The following is an 18,091-nucleotide window of genomic DNA, read 5'->3' on the forward strand; positions in this document are numbered from 1 at the left end:
CGACCCAAACCCTTATATTGGAGTGTCGGTCCGGCATGGGCCTAAAGAATATGGACTCAGGCCCAAACCAGGACAAGCCCTCGACCCTTGGGGCCGAGGGTAGAACTGGGGGCCTTGAAAAAGGCTTAAGCTGGGCCTCAAAAAGCTCAAATTATAATCTTGAAAAAATATTTTTTAAAATTAAAAAAAATACAATTTTAATAATAAAAAAACAAGTATGTTAGTAAAAAAAACACTAATATCATTAATATAAAATTAAATTGTGTCAAAAGTACCTTTTTACACATAAAAACATAAATTTGAAACAAAAATATAATATTATTTTATTTAAAAAGAGTTGAGCCCGAATCGGGCCTAATTAGGGTCCGAGTCCGAGCCCGGGTTGTGCTTTTTTGAGGACCTGAGTGCCAGGCTTAAGGACCTATACCCTACGCCCAGCCTAGACATGAAGTCCGGTTTGGCTCGACCCGTTTCTAAAAAGGACAGGACCGGCCCAAAACCTCTAAAAAAAAGTCGGGTCGGTTAGCCAACGGACGACCCGATCCAATTGATAGCGCCAAGTGGGGTTGAGGTCTTTGGTGGGGATGAAACCATTTGACGGGTTGAGGCCATGGTGGGGTTGAGACCTTTTGACGCATTTAAGACCCATTCTTAAGGTCGAAAGTCTCTTGTCGAGGCTAAGAATCTCTTGATGGGTTTGAGAAAGTTTAGTTTATAAAATAAAATTTGACATTGTTAACTAAAAAACATTCAATTTGATAATCCATGAGTTATTGGGTGTTCTAGTTAAATAGCATATTGAAACTAATAAATTTGCAAAATATATAATATTTATATTTAATTAGTGAAATATAGATATATTTAAAAAATAGGTCGTTACCAAATGTCAATAACTTTTTTTACTCTGCTTAATTGTTAATGTAGGGGTCGTTCAAATTTGATGGAAGTCCTTAAAAATATTAACATTGACAGTGTAATTTTAATTATTTATTTAAAATATAAATTATATCGATTTGTAACTAGTTCAAATCAAAGTTCTAAATGCCGAAAAAAATCGGCGAATTTCACCGGCGAAACCGTTGCCGGTGAACTGACAGCCAATGAATATGATATTATTTGTTTTGTCGTCATATGTTGTTCAATATTTGGGAAAACGACAAGTTGTTTGGCTGAAAAACGACACCAATATGTCGTTTCATTTAAAGAAAAAAATATGCATAATTTCGGCGAACATTGAAGAAAATAAGGGAAAATGAAAAGCTGTGAGATATTCCGGCCCTCCAGAAAAATGGCAGAGACATTCAATTTTTTGGCGAGTTTCGGTGCCGGTGTCATTTCGTCATGCTGTAATTGAAAAATGTGAATACGTCGGCGAGAATCGACAAAAGTCGACATCACTCTCGGAATTGTTTGTCTATGTTATGTTGTTTTCATTTATTTTTTGCGGCGTTTTTTGTTTGAGCGTGTATTTAGAGCAAGATGATGGCTGGAGAAGGAATAGATTAAAAGCCCTAATGTACTGAAATAAAGAAATGCCCAAAAGGGTTAAATGAAAAATAAAATTACATAATTAGCTTAAAACGTGCATCGCTTTTCATATCTCACTCATATTTTCAAACATTTTAGCAGTAACTGTTTCCCTTTTCTCCGAACAAAAATACCCTTGTGTTCCAAATCTGATCAACAATTATTGAAATCTGGTCAACGGTTATTGTAATTTGGTTAACATTTATTGAAATTTGATTAACATTTTTTGAAATTTGGTTATTAATTATTGATATTTGGTTAATAATTGTTAAAATCTCGTTTAAAATATTGGTATATTGAAATAAGGTTAACAAGTTATAGTAATCTGGTTAACAGTTATTGAAATCTGTTCAACATTTATAAAAGACAAAATGGGCACTTCAAAATTTAAACGGTTTGTATGAAAAATGAAAGGTTCACCGGCTAATATTGAAAAAAAAAGTTACGTGAAACAACTATTGGAGGCTATTTCCACAAAAGAAAAAGTATAAGTCCATTAAAGACCGTGGACTTGATACTTACAAAAAACTATATGCGGATTATATTTTTAATCGATCAGAAATACTCTTAATTATTTTAATCAATATATATGGGTAATTAAGTAATAGCTCAATAGCTCACGCTTTTTTTAAAAAATTAGGTAAAGTTTTATTTTATTAAAAAATAGTCCACCAAGCGTGCAATAAATAAATGAACTAAGAAGTATATTTAATTTACTCTTTAGTTAATTAAATTTATTTTTTAGTTAATTAATTTACTGCGGTCTCATGAGCTATTTTTTAATAAAATGAAATTTTGACTAGAATCTTAAAAATGGCCAAAAGAATCGCTAGTTGCAACAAATTCTTGATATTTAAGAGTATAAATTGATATTTGTTGATGTCGAATTCTGGGTCGATTAACAATCACAAATAATAATATGCTTATATTTGATTTTTATTTAATGAGGGTTTCAGAAGACGTCGTATAAGAAACAATGTAAAAACAAAATGCTATGATAAGAAGAGAATAAGAATAACTTTATTGATCGTGAAACTGAATTACAAAGGGGGGCGAAGTGATGAACTCAAGAAGGCGAGCTCAAGATTGTAAACGATATGAATATCGGAAATAATGGGTTAAGAGATGAGAACTGTAATCTTGCGTGTACGCGGATCGACATATGATCTTTTATCTATAGACGAGGCGGAGCTTCTTCGCTGAAGACACGTGCTTCTTGATCCATTCTCCTCATCAAGGGTGAAGTCGTTTCAGATCCGGTCTTCACGGCGTGGTCTTCTCTTTGACTGACCGATTCTTCTGGCCAGACGGACGTGGACGAGCTGAAAGCGTGACTAGACTTGGGTTGATATGTCGAGATCAAACTGGGCCCAAAATTTATTCCGGCGGGCCGATCTACAAAATGGATAATGGGCTTTGGTCGAGTCGAATCCCATTTGAGATAAATATTTTAAATAATTGAAGTTTTTTTTACCCCTGCAATTAGCCCCCAAATATTTTGAAAATATTGCGAATATTTTGAAAATATTTACCGCAGGAAATTCGAACCGCCTCGAATTTAAGGGGGGAAATCAAATATTTTGTTGACACGTGGCATTGGGCAGAAGCGCGTTTTCTCCACACGTGGCGAGATGTGGTTGCACTTCGTAAGTCGAAGTCGAAAAGTCGGGGCGTCTGTTGATATCTTTGTAGATATCAAGGAAATATCTTCGATTTGATTTGATTTTTTTTCCAAAATCATTAGATTTTTTCGGGATTTTGGTTAATAATGAAATGTAAAAATAAGCGCGCCGAAGAGTGATGAGTGCGTTTTATACGTACAAATCGCTCGTTCCCGGACTTGAATCGAAGCGAATCCTTAAGTTTTTTTTTATATATATTTTGTGTTTTTTAGTTGTTATTATAGGTTTTCATGATCTAAAAGTGTTTTGAGGGCAATGGAGCAACTTTGGGATGATTTGAAGATTTTTCGGACGAGTTAGAGCTAATCAAGAAACATGGCGTCTTCTTATGCATGATTTGAGTTTTTTAAGTGATGATTCTGGATAATTTATTTCCATCATTGGATAGAGCTATCTCTTAGCTTTCCAACGTATATTTATTTGCGAAAATCGGACATCGGAGCAAGAAGATATGGCCGATACAAAAAACAGTGCGCGCGTCCGGAAGAATCCTCGCGCCGCGAGAAAAAAGTGCGCGCCGTGAGGATCTCCAGACTACCAGTGCGTGCCGCTAGCATTCGACAGGCGCGCCGCGCGTTCCTTCGGGTTTTGACGGACTTTTCTTTCCGTTTTTGATGTTTTGGGGTCATTTGAACCCTTCCAAAGGCCCAATATGCTCCAAAAATCACTCCTAGACCTATATATTCGACTTTAAGCTCTCAAAAACACATCTTCCCTTTTGTTTTAAGTTTCTCTTTTATTGTTTGCTTGTTCTTGAGAGCTTTTGAAAGAGGAAAAAGGCGTTCTTCAACGGAATTGACAACCCGACGAGTTCCCCTTCTCCGAATTCATCCGTTCTTCTTTCTTCTCTTATTTTATTTATTTTATTGCTCTAAATTATTGTTGAACATCAATTTTATTTAATATGAATTCTCTTTAGGTTTCAATCTTTATTTTATTGCTTTTAATTATTCTGTTATGTTTAGCGTTGATTATGAACACCATTAGAGGCTAAGTTTCTTATGGGGTTGCGATGTAGCCGGAACTGATAATGGTTGGGGGGTTCGTTAGGGTTAGATAATTATTGTTTGCTTCATTATTATGGATTGCTTGATATGAATTGTTCCTTATGCTTTCTAATGTTTGATCACCATTAGAGTTGTTATCTAGGATTATTTAGCTACTCGAGAGAGAGTAAATAATCGTGCTTTTGTTCATGTCTTCATAGTTGATATTAGGTTAGAAAATCTAGGCAATTTATGTAATCGTTTGAACTCTTGTTTAATTGCGTGTGATTGTTTTAATAGGATTAGATGCCGAGAGGATAATAATCCGTCAATTATATAAGTTTGCTAGAACACTCGAGAGAGGCTAGTGAATAAGTTTGATAGAGTGAGATTAGCATCCATAGGAGTAGATTTTGTTGTTCAAACCCGAAACCCCCGACCTAGTTAGCTCTGGTGAAATCGTGACCCCTGCTTTCTCTTCTTGCAAAACTCGTATTTAATTCTCTGCTTTAGTTTATTATTACTCTTGCTACAAACATCTTCTTAATATTATTTGGAGTTAATTAGCATCAAGTTTTAGGAAATCGTTGTTTCACTAGTCTCTGTGGGTACAATACTCACGTACGCTTGCGTGCGCGAGTTATTTTCGCAACAAAGAGTCACTTTTTCTCATTTATATTCTCATCATCCGTGGTTAAAAGGTAATTCTCTCTTTTGAATTGTTCTCTCTATTTCGAGCTTGAGTTCTCTCTCTAAGTTCTTCGACTTTGTTTAGACTTCGGCTATTTATTATTCTCAGTTCGGCTAGCGAACTCAAACGAGTTCATATCTTTAAACACTTCGTCCTCAAATCTTAGCCTTTTAGATGTCGAGCTTAGGACCTCGTCCATCAGGGTTGAGGAACGAAGACATCCTTTTGCCTTCTGCCTGACCTCGACCGACCTTAGGAGAATCCGTGAAAAATATCAACTCCCCCCAGAGATTAACATCCTCCCCCCCCGGGAGCCACTGCCGACACCGTCGTGGAAGGCTTCTGTTGTATATATGAAATTTGGCTAGAGAAATGCGGGCTAAGATTTCCTATTCACCCTCTTTTATTCGACTTCATCCAGACTCTAGGGTTGACCCTACCCCAAATGTGCCCAAATTTTGTTAGGATGGTAATGGATCTAATAGTTGTGGCCCATGAAGAAAAATTCGAACTCACACTGATGGATTTAGTCCGTCTTTGTGTTGTTAAGGCAAATTTGAAACAAGATCCAAAGTGTTTCTATCTTTCGAGGGCTGCATGCAAGGGAGTGATCTCGGGTTTTCCCTGGAAAGACAAATTTTAGGGGAGGCGATATTTTTACTTCGCCATAAACAGGCATTCCCTAGGGGATCGAGCTCGTTCTTTCTCGTCAAAGTGGGCAAGCTCGCCGAGTATGCATGAGAATTTATTTTATTTTATTATTTATTTTTTATGGGTAAGTGAAGTGGACTAACATTTACCTATTCTATTTTTTTCAGAAAAGATCAGGGTGCCCTCTCAATGAGTAGAGTTCGCCGAGAAGCTTATGAAATTACGGGAGGGTGAAGTAGAGTGGTCGAGCTTCACGCCTTATAGGTTCATTTCGGCCAGACTTTGGCCAAATCCACCGACTTCCTTAGAAGGAGATCTTGAAGGTCAGTTCGACAAACGTCGACTTCGTCTCTTTTTTTTTTACTGTCAATTGTACAGGATATTTTACTGCCTTTTCTCCTCTCTTTTTTTTTGGGACGTAGGGGACAACATGAACACCCCAATTAGTGCTCGCGAGGCGAGAAAAAAATAAGAAGGGGGTCATGGCCTCTACCTCGACTCCGGCACCATCGATGCCCACTAACGACCCGGAGGTTGAAGTGACGGGGGTTAGACTGGTGTCTTCGATCCCGGTAGTTTCGATGAATTCGGGCGAAGCGCCTGAGACGGCCGTGACCTCGCCTGAGGTCGTTTTGGAGGCCGAAGCTCCCGAGGCTGTTGCTCCAGTCGCCGAGGAGGGGCGCGCCAATGAAAGCGCCGAGGTTGTGGTTGCGCCTAAGAAGCGCAAGATGCCAGCGGACCGAGTTCTTGAGGGCGAAGTGCCCGAAGAATGAGAGAAAAGGAAGAAGAAGAAGAAGAAGAAGAAGAAGAAGAAGAAGAAGGACCAGGCCCCAGAACTTCCTGAAGGTGGCGAGAAGGAGCCTTCTACCGAAGCCCCCGTGGCCACATCGGTCCCGGGCGACAAAGGCAAGGCTGTTGCCGAGGGAAGTAAGGCCTCGCGGAGCAGTGGCCTAGCTGGGACCACTCCGGCTTCTTCTCGTAAGAAGAAGCACGTCGTCAATTTTCACTATGCACAAGACCACATGTTGTGCGGCGACATTTACTCTTTGGCCGGGTTTCTACGCCAGTTCACGTGGTCCGAGATGGTGCTCCCGAAGGTGCCCGAGCTTGCTGAATCGGATTGGTACCGGATGATGGCTTCTACCATTACCGGGGTAAGCGTCATATATCATTGTTAGACTATTATTATTATTATTTTTTTATAGTCGACCTATTGTACTTGTAAAAATTTTGGTGGATTTATTGAGGTCGAGCTAACGCCAATTCTTGTTTTCAGCTGTCGACCCAGCTGAGCAGAGGCGTTTTTCGTTATGAGAAGCGCATTCGTGATGCTAAGGCCAAGCATGAGAAACTGGCCGAGGTTCAAAAGGGGACGGAGTCTCTTCAGACCGAGCTCCAAGGCATGAATGAGAAGATCTCCACCCTTCAGGATGATCTCTTGGCCAAGGACGCCCTGCTTGAAAGGGCGAAGTAGAGGGGCGACGATCTCTTCGCCAAGGCCCATTGCCTCTCTGTGGATCTTGATGACAAGAAGGCCAAGATCCAGAAGTGGGGCGCTTATGCGGACGGGCTGATGAGAGAGAAGGAGAAATTGGCGGTCAACCTGGCGGATCGGGACAAAGAGCTGAAGGACGCTCTCGAGGAGCTCGCTCGGACGAAGAGGACGGCGAAGACGGAACAAGATCGGGCCGTGCATGCGGCGAATAAGGCGACTTTGCTGCGATACAGGGAGCACATTCTCAAGTAGCTTGCTCAAAAAGAAAAGACGGACGAGGCCATCCTTGTACTGAAAAAACTTGAGCAGCGCCGGGGAAATAGGGAGCTGATCTCAGAGGCGTTGAAGGGTGAATCTCGGACTGGGCGGGCGAGCTGAAGGATACTGAGGACAATATCGCCCAGTACGAGACCGACTACGCAGCCATCGCGATCCCCGAGGTCGAGGACGTCCCTTTCACCCCTACTCGGACTGATCTCCTGCCGATGCCTCCACAGCCGATGATGAGACCGCCGTCATTGATGAGCATGGCTCCATGCTCAATCAGACCGACGAGGTCTTGAACTCTATTCCCGAGGAGAGCGAGAATGTGGCGGCATTTACGTCTACTCCCGAGCGAACAGGTGCCGAGGTTCTGCCCCAAGACCAAGTCTAAGCTCTTCTTCTGTGCCAGCAAGGGGTCTACTTTTTTGTTTTTGGTTATTATGAATTTATTATTATTTTTTTGTTCTTAGGGCCCGTTTGTTTTGGGCGAGTTTTTTATTTTTATTTTTTAGACAATTATAGGGGGTTTCGGTACCCCTATTTTATTTGGATTATTATTTTTATTCTATGCAACCCAATTTCGTTTCTTAAGATCTGCCAAGTCTTTTAGCTCGCCAAATTTTCGTTTGCATGCATGAATGTTTATATTTTGTCTGTCATTCAGTCCGTCCAACCGATCTGAGGGTGTTCACAGTATTACTTAGTTCGCCCCCGAGATAACTGGGACTTGCAGAATCTGTTAAGTCTTTTAGATCGCATGTATTCGATCCAAAATGTTTCCCTTAAAGATTTCAAAGAATTCGCTAAGTCTTTTAGATCGTCAAAAATCTAAAAAGTTTCCCTTAGGTTGAGGTTTTGTAACGGCTCTACGTTTCCCCTTAGATTTGAAGCCGAAGTCCGCAAATGAATTTAATCAAGATTTTGTTAAGTCTTTTATATCGTCAGAGATCTAAAAAGTTTCCCTTAAGATTTTTGGACGAGGTCGACTTTTCGGAGTGTGGCCTCTAATTTAGATGACGCTGTGAGATGTCGGATCTCGCCAGAGACATCGTGAGGTATTTGCATTGTTGGCCGAGATGCGAGCTCCGTAGGTCAGGAATATCTTTTTATATTTCTTCTTCTTTCCCCTTCCCCTTTTTGGCGAAAATAAGGGTCAGGGGGTTCTAAGAAGTAGGGGACTGTGCCTTTGTAAAGAAAAGGCTGCCTACGTACCATTATGCAGGGATCAAGTCGGACGTAGTTCGATTCTTATTGGTTTTAACAGTATTACTTTTTAAGGTTCGAGACGTTCCATGATCTTAAAACTCGGATTCTGTTGAGTGTTTCAAGTTCATAGACGCCGGGGTGTACTACCTTGGTGACCCTATAGGGGCCTTCCGACGTTTTCCTCGGTAGTGTTTTGAAAGACTTTTTGGAGGACCAAGTCCCATACATCAAATCTTCTTGTGTTAACGTATTTATTGTAGAATCTGGCAATAGATTGCCTATAGTGGGATAATAGTGCTAGGGCTGAATCCTGCTTTTCCTCTACAAGATCTAAGGCGTCGCATAGTGACTCATCATTTTTTGGCTCATCCTCAGGCGCGTACATCACCCTAAGGGTTTGCACTTGGTGTTCGATTGGGATGACAGATTCGACTCCATGGACCAGGGAAAATAGGGTTTCCCCTGTCGGCCTTCGCGGACTAGTTCGATAAGCCCATAGCACATCCGGTAGCTCTTCTGCCCACCGTCCTTTCTTAGCATCGAGCCTTTTCCTTATGGAATCTACTATGGTCTTATTTGCAGCTTCCGCGTGTCCATTTCCTTGAGGGTATCGTGGTGTCGACATTTTCACCTCGATGTTATTGTGGAAGCAAAAATTCCTGAATTTTTTTTATATGAACTGTGACCCGTTGTCCGTTATGATCTCGTGTGGAGTTCCATGTCTACAGATTATATTTTTCCAAATGAATGACGTGGCGTCGACATCTTTTATCAAGACGAAGGCGCCTGCTTCGACCCATTTCAAAAAATAATCTGTTAAGATTAATAAAAATCTTAGACCACCAGGGGCGGCCGGCATTGGTCCTACGATGTCCATAGACCATTTCCTGAATAGGTATGGCGCCGAGATGGAGGACAACTCTTCTGCGGGTCTTTTTATGTTAGGTGCGTAGCGTTGGCATTGGTTGCAGCGACGCGAGTGCGCCTCTCAATCTGCCAACATGGTCGGCCAAAAGTAGCCTTGCCTCTTTATTTTGATGGCGAGTGCTCGCCCGCCTGCGTGATTTCCGCATTCCGCTTCGTGCACGTCTTCTAGGATTCGCTTAGACTCCTTCATTCCGACGCACTTGAGGTATGGTCCTGCGAAGCTTCTTTTAAACAGGTTTCCGTCTATGATGCAAAATCTCGCGCTTCTCAACACGAGTTTACGTTTCGCCATCTTATCGGTTGGGACCGTACCAGTCGTGATGTAATGCAATATTTCATCTCTCCAATCCCTCTTCTATTGCTATGGCTGTGGCCACAGTCATGGTTATAGAAGGTTGTTTGATTGTTTCGACCGGTATAATCCTTATGAGATTCGGGTCCGAGGTGGACGCCAAGGCGGCCAACGCGTCTGCCGAAGTATTCTCGCCTCGATGGATTCGTGTCAGGGAGAATTCTTTAAAATGTTTTGCAAGATCTTTTATGACTTTCAGGTATGCTTCTATTCGCTCGTCCCTAGTCCAGTATTCTCCGGAGCTCGACCTCCAGGCAGGCTCGACCTCCAGCCAGGGTCGACCTCTAGGCCAGGCTCGACCCCCAGGCGAGCTCGGCCCCCCAGGCGAGCTCGACCTCCAGGCAGGCTCGACCTCCAGCCAGGGTCGACCTCCAGCCAGGGTCGCCCTCTAGGCGAGCTCGACCCCCCAGGCGAGCTCGACCTCCAGGTAGGCTCGACCTCCAGCCACAGTCGACCTCCAAGCCAGGCTCGCCCTCCAGGCCAGGCTCGACCCCCGGGCGAGCTCGACCTCCAGGCGAGTTCGACCTCCAGGCAGGCTCGACCCCCAGCCAGGTTCGACCTCCAGGCGAGCTCGACCTCCAGGCAGGCTCGACCTCCAGCCAGGCTCGACCCCAGGCGAGCTCGACCTCCAGGCGAGTTCGACCTCCAAGCGAGTTTGACCTCCAGGCAGGCTCGACCCCCAGCCAGGGTCGACCTCCAGGCCAGGCTCGACCTCCAGCCAGGGTCGCCCTCCATGTGAGCTCGACCCCCCAGGCGAGCTCGACCTCCAGGCAGGCACGACCTCCAGCCACGGTCGACCTCCAAGCCAGGCTCGCCCTCCAGGCCAGGCTCGCCCTCCAGCCAGGGTCGACCTCCAGCCAGGGTCGCCCTCTAGGCGAGCTCGACCCCCCAAGCGAGCTCGACCTCCAGGTAGGCTCGACCTCCAGCCACGGTCGACCTCCAAGCCAGGCTCGCCCTCCAGGCCAGGCTCGACCCCCGGGCGAGCTCGACCTCCAGGCGAGTTCGACCTCCAGGCAGGCTCGACCCCCAGCCAGGTTCGACCTCCAGGCGAGCTCGACCTCCAGGCAGGCTCGACCTCCAGCCAGGCTCGACCCCAGGCGAGCTCGACCTCCAGGCGAGTTCGACCTCCAGGCGAGTTTGACCTCCAGGCAGGCTCGACCCCCAGCCAGGGTCGACCTCCAGGCCAGGCTCGACCTCCAGCCAGGGTCGCCCTCCATGTGAGCTCGACCCCCCAGGCGAGCTCGACCTCCAGGCAGGCTCGACCTCCAGCCACGGTCGACCTCCAAGCCAGGCTCGCCCTCCAGGCCAGGCTCGACCCCCGGGCGAGCTCGACCTCTAGGCGAGTTCGACCTCTAGGTAGGCTCGACCCCCAGCCAGGGTCGACCTCCAGGCCAGGTTCGACCTCCAGGCGAGCTCGACCTCCAGGCAGGCTCGACCTCTAGCCAGGGTCGACCTCCAGGCCAGGCTCGACCCCCAGGCGAGCTCGACCTCCAGGCGAGTTAGACCTCTAGGCAGGCTCGACCCCCAGCCAGGGTCGACCTCCAGGCCAGGCTCGACCTCCAAGCGAGCTCGAGGCAGGCTCGACCTCCAGCCAGGGTCGACCTCCAGGCCAGGCTCGACCTCCAGGCGAGCTCGACCTCCAGGTTGAAGTCCAACCCAAAAATTGTGAAGGCAATCTCAGCCCTGCAAAGGGCCAGGAAAGAAAAAACACAGCCCTGCCAAGGACCAATCCCTCCGGTAAAACTCACAAAACCAGAGGATCCCTCCGGTAGTACCCACAAAACCGGAGGACACCTCTGGTAAAACTCACAAAACCGGAGGATCCCTCCGGTAAAGCTCACAAAACCAGAGGATCCCTCCGGTAAAGCTCACAAAACCAGAGGATCCTTCCGGTAAAGCTCACAAAACCGGAGGATCCCTCCGGTAGAACCCACAAAACCGGAACATCCCTCCGGTAAAACCTACAAAACCGTAGGATCCCTCTGGTAAAATCCACAAAACCGGAGATTCCCTCCGCCAAGTTTCCATAACTTTTCACATTCAAAATCCTATAAATACCTTCAGATTCCTCATTTGGAGGTAAGTTGGCTCACACTGACAAAACCTCTGCTTCTCTCTCACCAGAGCTTCTCTCTCTAGAACTCGAAGCACGACACCTAGACTAATGTTGAGCGTCGGAGTGCCCGCCGGAGGAAACCCCTCCGCGGTCCTTTAGCTCACTCTCTTCTCTTTTCTCAGGTGACGGGTCGTCGGAAATCCTTTTCCGGCACGGCGGAGGTACAGCTGTTGGGACAACTTCTCCGTTCGACCACCGCACGGTCATAGGGTCCGGCCCTAGACCGAACCGCGGACCGATTTTCGTGTTGATCCATTTTCAGGCATTAACATTTTGGCGCTAGAAGTAGGGGGTCTCGAGCAACAACCACGAGATTCCACCGGCAAATCTTTCCTCCACGACTTTGAAGGTTCATCGCCTTAGGTACCGAAGAACGAGATGGCCAACCGCGTGACCGTCTCCGAAAACGCAGCCCTCCGCCCCGCGGGAGCATCGCGATGAACACTCGGGCTCAAGTCCACGCCCGCCAAAATCAGGCTCAAAACGCACCCCAGGCGAGCGTGACCTCCGACCCCGTCCACGATGAGAGGGACGTGCGGATGACGCGTCTTGAGGACAACCTTTTTAGGTTGACCGGCGCGCTAGCCAGGATTGGGGGGTATGAGCCCGCCCTGGAAGGAATCTTTGGGGGAGGGGAGCAGTTGGAGACCCCGCCTGAACGTGAAGGGCGCGACCCCAGGCCAGACGAGAGCGAAGACGCCCCGGACCCAAGCCTCCGAGGTGCCGACCGCGAACGCACCCAGCGCGCACTGCGTCGCCCCGACGTACCGACCAGGCGCCCTCACGAAAACCCAATTCCCCAAGACTATCGCGCACACTCTGTTGCACACACCGACGCGTCCAGACGGTCGGCCTTCGCCCGTCTCGGTGGCAGGGAAGAAATGGTGGATAGCGGAGACTCGCTCAGGTTCCACCCGCCCCGCCGCGTCAACAATGCAGGGCAGGCAGGCAGAAACGGAGATCTCAGGCAACACCTCAACCGCCGATGAGAGATCCCACGACGTCAATATCCCCCGGAGAGGGCAGAGTCTGCCAACACCGTAGGAGCCCCCCTGGAAAACTCGCTCCCTCGCCGGGACATGCAGGGAAACCTGGCGGCCGAGGGCACCGGGCGGGTGATCATGCCACCCCCCGCAGCGGCGCTACCGACCCCCGACACAGAGTTGACGAACCTTGTACAAGGGTTACAACGAGAGATACGGGAGCTCCAGGCGACGCAGAATTCGAACCCTGCGATACGCAACATGGTCGAAGGCACGACCTCGCCCCTCGCCCCTCGCCCCTCACTTACTCACAGAGGAGGTCGTCGGCGATCTCCGGTTCCCCTCGATCCTCATTTACGACGGAAGCAGTGACCTCGTCTTTCACCTAGTGCAGTACCAGACGACCATGCAGATCCAAAGGCAAACCCCGGCCGCCATGTGCCAGGCGTTCTGCCTTACCCTCACGGGTCCGGCATTCGAATGGTACCAGAAACTGACCAAAGGAGCGATAGGGTCGTTCGAGGAGTTAAAGGAACGTTTTATCACCCGTTTCGCAAGCTCGCTGGTACAAAAAAAGGAGAAGTCGTACTTGTGGTCGATCAAGCAAAGGAATGGCGAGTCCCTCCAAAGGTACCTAAGCAGGTTCACGGAGGAGGCAAACAAGTTGAGCGATTACGCCGATAATGACGCAATCATCGCCCTAATCGACGGGCTCAAGATGGGCAAGTTCCTAAAGTCGCTCGTTGGCAAGAGACCGATGACCATGACCGAGCTCATGACGCGGGCGGCCGAACACATCTCGATCGAGGAGTACCTCGAAGGCCGGAAGGCGTCAGAACGAAGCACCCGGAGAAGGGATGAAGAAGACCGCGAGGGCGAAGATGCGCGGAGAAAGAGAAATCAGGGACACCCGATCGCGATCACCGGCGTCCGCCCGCCCCGCGACACGAGGCCGAGGCTGGTCGATCGCTTCCGGAAGGATGCAGGCTTCACCCCGCTGTCGACCACGCCAGAAATAATTCTAAGTCTCCACGGAGACAAGTTCACCGAACCAGCACCGATGAAGATTCACCTCACCCAACGCAACAGGAGCAAGTATTGTGATTTTCACAAGGATCACGGGCACGTCACGTCCGAGTGTATCCAGTTGAGAAGGCAGATCGAATACCTCATCTAGGGAGGTCAACTTAAAGAATTTGTCTTACAGATAGTGGCGGCCAAAGGAGCCTCGTCCAGCCGGCGACCCCAAGCCACTGATCAGCGACAGCTCGAAGGTACAAGGGTCACCTCCGATCGCAACAATGATCGGGGAAAGGCAGCAGCCACCCCGCTCAACATCGTAACGACCATCATGGGCGGACCAGCAACAGGCGACTCCGTCAAGGGACGCAAGCTATACGCGCGAGCATTGGAGGGAGACAGGATGTTGCATCAGGTCAACCTGGCAGGCCATTTCGCCCCACCGCCGACCGTGCCTTGTGAAGTCATACACTTTACGGACGAGGAGGCAAGGAAAATAGCTCACCCCCACAACGACGCGATCATCGTCAAAGCCCAGATAGCCAACAACATAGTAAAGAGAGTTCTAATCGACAATGGGAGTTCGGCAGACATAATATACAAGGCGGCTCTCGACCGCATGAACCTGGGGAAAATTTCTCCCATCCACGTAAAGACACCCTTGTTCAGTTTCACAGGGGAACGCGTCTTCACCGAAGGGTCCATCGAACTGCCAACGACATTCGGGATGGAAGGGGGAGCGCAGGTCACCCGAATGGTTAACTACATGATAGTCGACCAACCCTCGGCGTACAACGTCATCATCGGGAGACCGGCCCTTAACCAGCTCCGTGTCGTCACCTCTACGTTCCACCTACTCGTGAAGTTCCCTACCCCCGACGGGGTTGGCATAATGCAGGGAAACCAGGCTGACTCTAGGGCGTGTTACATCCAAGGCACCCGAAAGGACACGATCGACATGACGGTCGGAACCATATATCAGATCGAGAACGACTACCCGTGTGAGGTCGGGGACGCACAGATGTTCAACGAACTCGACCCACGAGAGGAACCGCGCAGGAAGGCGGTGGAGGCCTCTTCGAACATGACTCCGGTTGTGTTAGACGAACAGAAACCTGAGCAGACAGTCATGATCGGCGCCCACCTGCCCGTGATGATAAAGACTCGGCTAGCCTCTTTCCTACAGGAATATAAAGATGTCTTCGCATGGACCCATGCAGACATGCCCGGCATCGACCCCGAGATCGTAGTCCACCGACTCAACATCCTCAACGGAAAAACGGCTAAGGTCCAAAGAAGGAGAATGTTCAACGCCGAACGATACCTCGCCATCAACGAGGAGGTCGACAAACTAATCGCCGCATAGTTCATCCGCGAAGTCGAGTATCCTGATTGGGTCTCCAACGTGGTTATGGTCAAGAAAGCAAACGGTAAGTGGCGGATATGCATCGACTACTCCGACCTCAATGCCGCTTGCCCAAAAGACTGTTTCCCTCTCTTGAGGATCGACCAGCTGGTTGACGCCACGGCTGGACATGAACTCATGAGCTTCATGGACACCTACTCGGGATACAATCAGATTCGCATGCATGAACCTGACCAGATCAACACGGCGTTCACGACCGACCGGGGATTGTACTGCTACAAAGTCATGCCCTCCGGGCTCAAAAATGTCGGTGCCACGTATCAGCGCTTGGTGAACCGCATGTTCGCGAAACAGATAGGCAGGACCATGGAGGTTTATGTTGACGACATGCTCGTCAAAAGTCTCAAGGCCCCCGATCACGTGCAAGACCTGAAGGAGATGTTTACACTCCTTCGCAGGTACAAGATGAAGCTCAACCCCACAAAGTGCGCATTCGGGGTCGAGTCAGGGAAATTCTTAGGTTTCATGGTCAACCAGCGAGGGATCAAAGCGAACCCCAAGAAAATTCGAGCACTGCTCGAAATGAAGAGCCCGCGAAGAGTCAAGGAAGTCTAGAGCCTGACCGGGCGCGTCGCCGCCTTGAGTCGCTTCGTGTCCAAGGCGACGGACAGGTGTCAACCTTTCTTCCAGGCTCTAAAGGGTGGGAAAAACTTTGTGTGGGATGAGAAGTGCGAAGCAGCGTTCCAAGAACTAAAAACCTACTTCGGCTCACCGCCTCTCCTCGCGAAACCAAAAGACAACGAGACACTTTACCTCTACCTATCCGTTTCGGGCAGGGCGGTTAGCGCCGTACTGGTTCGGGAAGAAGATAAAGTCCAACAACCCCATCTACTACATAAGTAAGGCGTTCTTGGACGCCGAGACCAGGTACCCGGAGATTGAAAAGCTCGCCCTCGCCTTGACCACCGCCGCCAGGAAGCTTCGTCCATACTTCCAGGCACACCAGGTCGTACTACGGACGGAGCACCCCATCAGGAAGGCCCTACAAAAATGGACGTCCTCCAGGGTGGCCATCTGGTCCCAAGAGTTAGGCGAATACGGTGTGGAATTTCAACCCTGGGTCGCCATCAAGGGCCAGGCGGTGGCCGACTTCATCACAGAATTCACATATGACATAGAGACACAACAGGCAGAAGGAGAACCCACCAACTCCGAAGAGAAAGGCCGCCCCCTGCGGGCCGGTGTGGGATATGCACGTCGACGGGGCATCCAACTCCCATGGCTCAGGGGCGAGAGTGGTACTCACCAACCCACACAACGAAAAGCTCAAGTATGCCCTCCAGTTCGGCTTCAAGGCTTCAAACAACGAAGCCGAGTATGAGGCTCTCCTCACGGGACTCGAGATCGCCAAGAAGCTTGGCGTGGACAACCTTAAGATACACTGTGACTCCCAGCTCATCACAAAGCATGTCGAAGAAGAGTATCAAGCTAAGGAAGAAAACATGATCGCCTATCTAGCTGAGGCCCGTCGCCGCCTAGAGGTGTTTGCGTGGTACGAGATCGTGCAGGTTCCGAGAAGCTCGAACGTCGAAACTGACGCGCTGGCCCGGATGGCCTTTGGGGCAGACGACGAGGAATTGGGGAAGGTCCCCGTCGAGGAGCTCGCCTGCCCGTCGGTGGAGAAGGCGGAGGTCCTCGCCATTGCCGCTGAAGGTGAACCGACCTGGACGACACCCTTGGTGAAATACTTGCGCCATGGCGAGTTACCCGCTGACCACGCGGAAGCAAAGCGGCTCAAGTACCAAGCATCCAGGTACACCTTGCAGGGCGACACGCTTTACAAAAGGGGATTCTCGCAGCCGCTCCTCCGATGCCTAGAGAGCGACGAAGCCAACTTTGTTCTCAGGGAGATCCACGAGGGGATATGCGGGAACCACTCGACGGGACAGTCGCTAGCGCTCAAGGCCCTTAAGCAAGGATACTTCTGGCCTACGCTCAAGAAAGATGCGCACGACCTGGCTCGGAAGTGCGACAAGTGCCAGCGGTTCGCCCATGTCCCGCATCATCCCCCGGCCCCATTGTGTCCGGTCCTGGTCCCGCGACCCTTCGCGAAGTACCTGATTGGAAAACTGCCAAAAGCACCTGGGGGGCGAGAATACGCGATCGTTGCCATCGACTATTTCACGAAGTGGGTCGAAGCAGAACCCTTGGGTCCCATCACGGAGGGCAACACCACGAACTTTATATGGAGGAACATAATATGTCGCCACGGGATACCTGCGTCCATAGTCACAGACAATGGGAGGCAGTTCGACAACGACAAGCTCCGTCACCTGTGCGAGGAACTAGGGATCAGCAAGACGATCTCCCAGACACCCTCAGGCAAACGGTCAAGTCGAGGCCGTCAACAAAACCATAAAGGAAAACCTGAAGAAGAAGCTGGAAGACAAGAAACGGAAGTGGACAGAAGAGCTCCATTTCGTTCTCTGGGCGTACAGGATGACAACCCGCTCCGCCACCGGCGAAACACCTTTTGCCCTCACCTACGGCGTCGAGGCAGTCATCCCCGCCGAAGTAGCAATCCCATCCCCCCGAGTGGAACACTTCGATGAAAAAGGGAATGACGAAACCCTCCGAGGCGAGCTGGACCTGATCGAAGAAAGAAGAGAAGACGCACTCGCACGCATGGCGGTGTAAAAGAGGGTCATCGAACGCCACTACAATTCCAGGGTGAAGGCTCGTCGCTTCGCTGAAGGCAGCCTCGTCTTGCAGAGAGTTTTCCAGAACACCCAAGAACTCGGCGCAGGAGTGCTCGGACCCACCTG

At 49.0% G+C, this 18,091-nt stretch overlaps 1 protein-coding gene across 1 annotated transcript; it reads left to right on the top strand.

The window, feature by feature from the left end:
- The first annotated feature begins 13,286 nt into the window (after positions 1-13,286).
- LOC149401168 (uncharacterized) lies at positions 13,287-14,057 on the top strand. The gene has a single exon (XM_089610610.1). The coding sequence runs from the start codon at positions 13,287-13,289 to the stop codon at positions 14,055-14,057; it is 771 nt and encodes a 256-aa protein (XP_089466736.1).
- Positions 14,058-18,091: the final 4,034 nt, after the last annotated feature.

The sequence above is a fragment of the Urtica dioica genome, chromosome 4 (genome assembly GCF_054948205.1).
Source record: "Urtica dioica subsp. dioica isolate 48M chromosome 4, U.dioica_male_clone48M_v1_H2, whole genome shotgun sequence".
NCBI classification, from domain to species: domain Eukaryota; kingdom Viridiplantae; phylum Streptophyta; class Magnoliopsida; order Rosales; family Urticaceae; genus Urtica; species Urtica dioica.

Coding starts and splice junctions, on each gene's coding strand:
- LOC149401168 (XM_089610610.1), top strand. CDS start 13,287: ATGCAGATCCAAAGGCAAACCCCGGCCGCCATGTGCCAGGCGTTCTGC.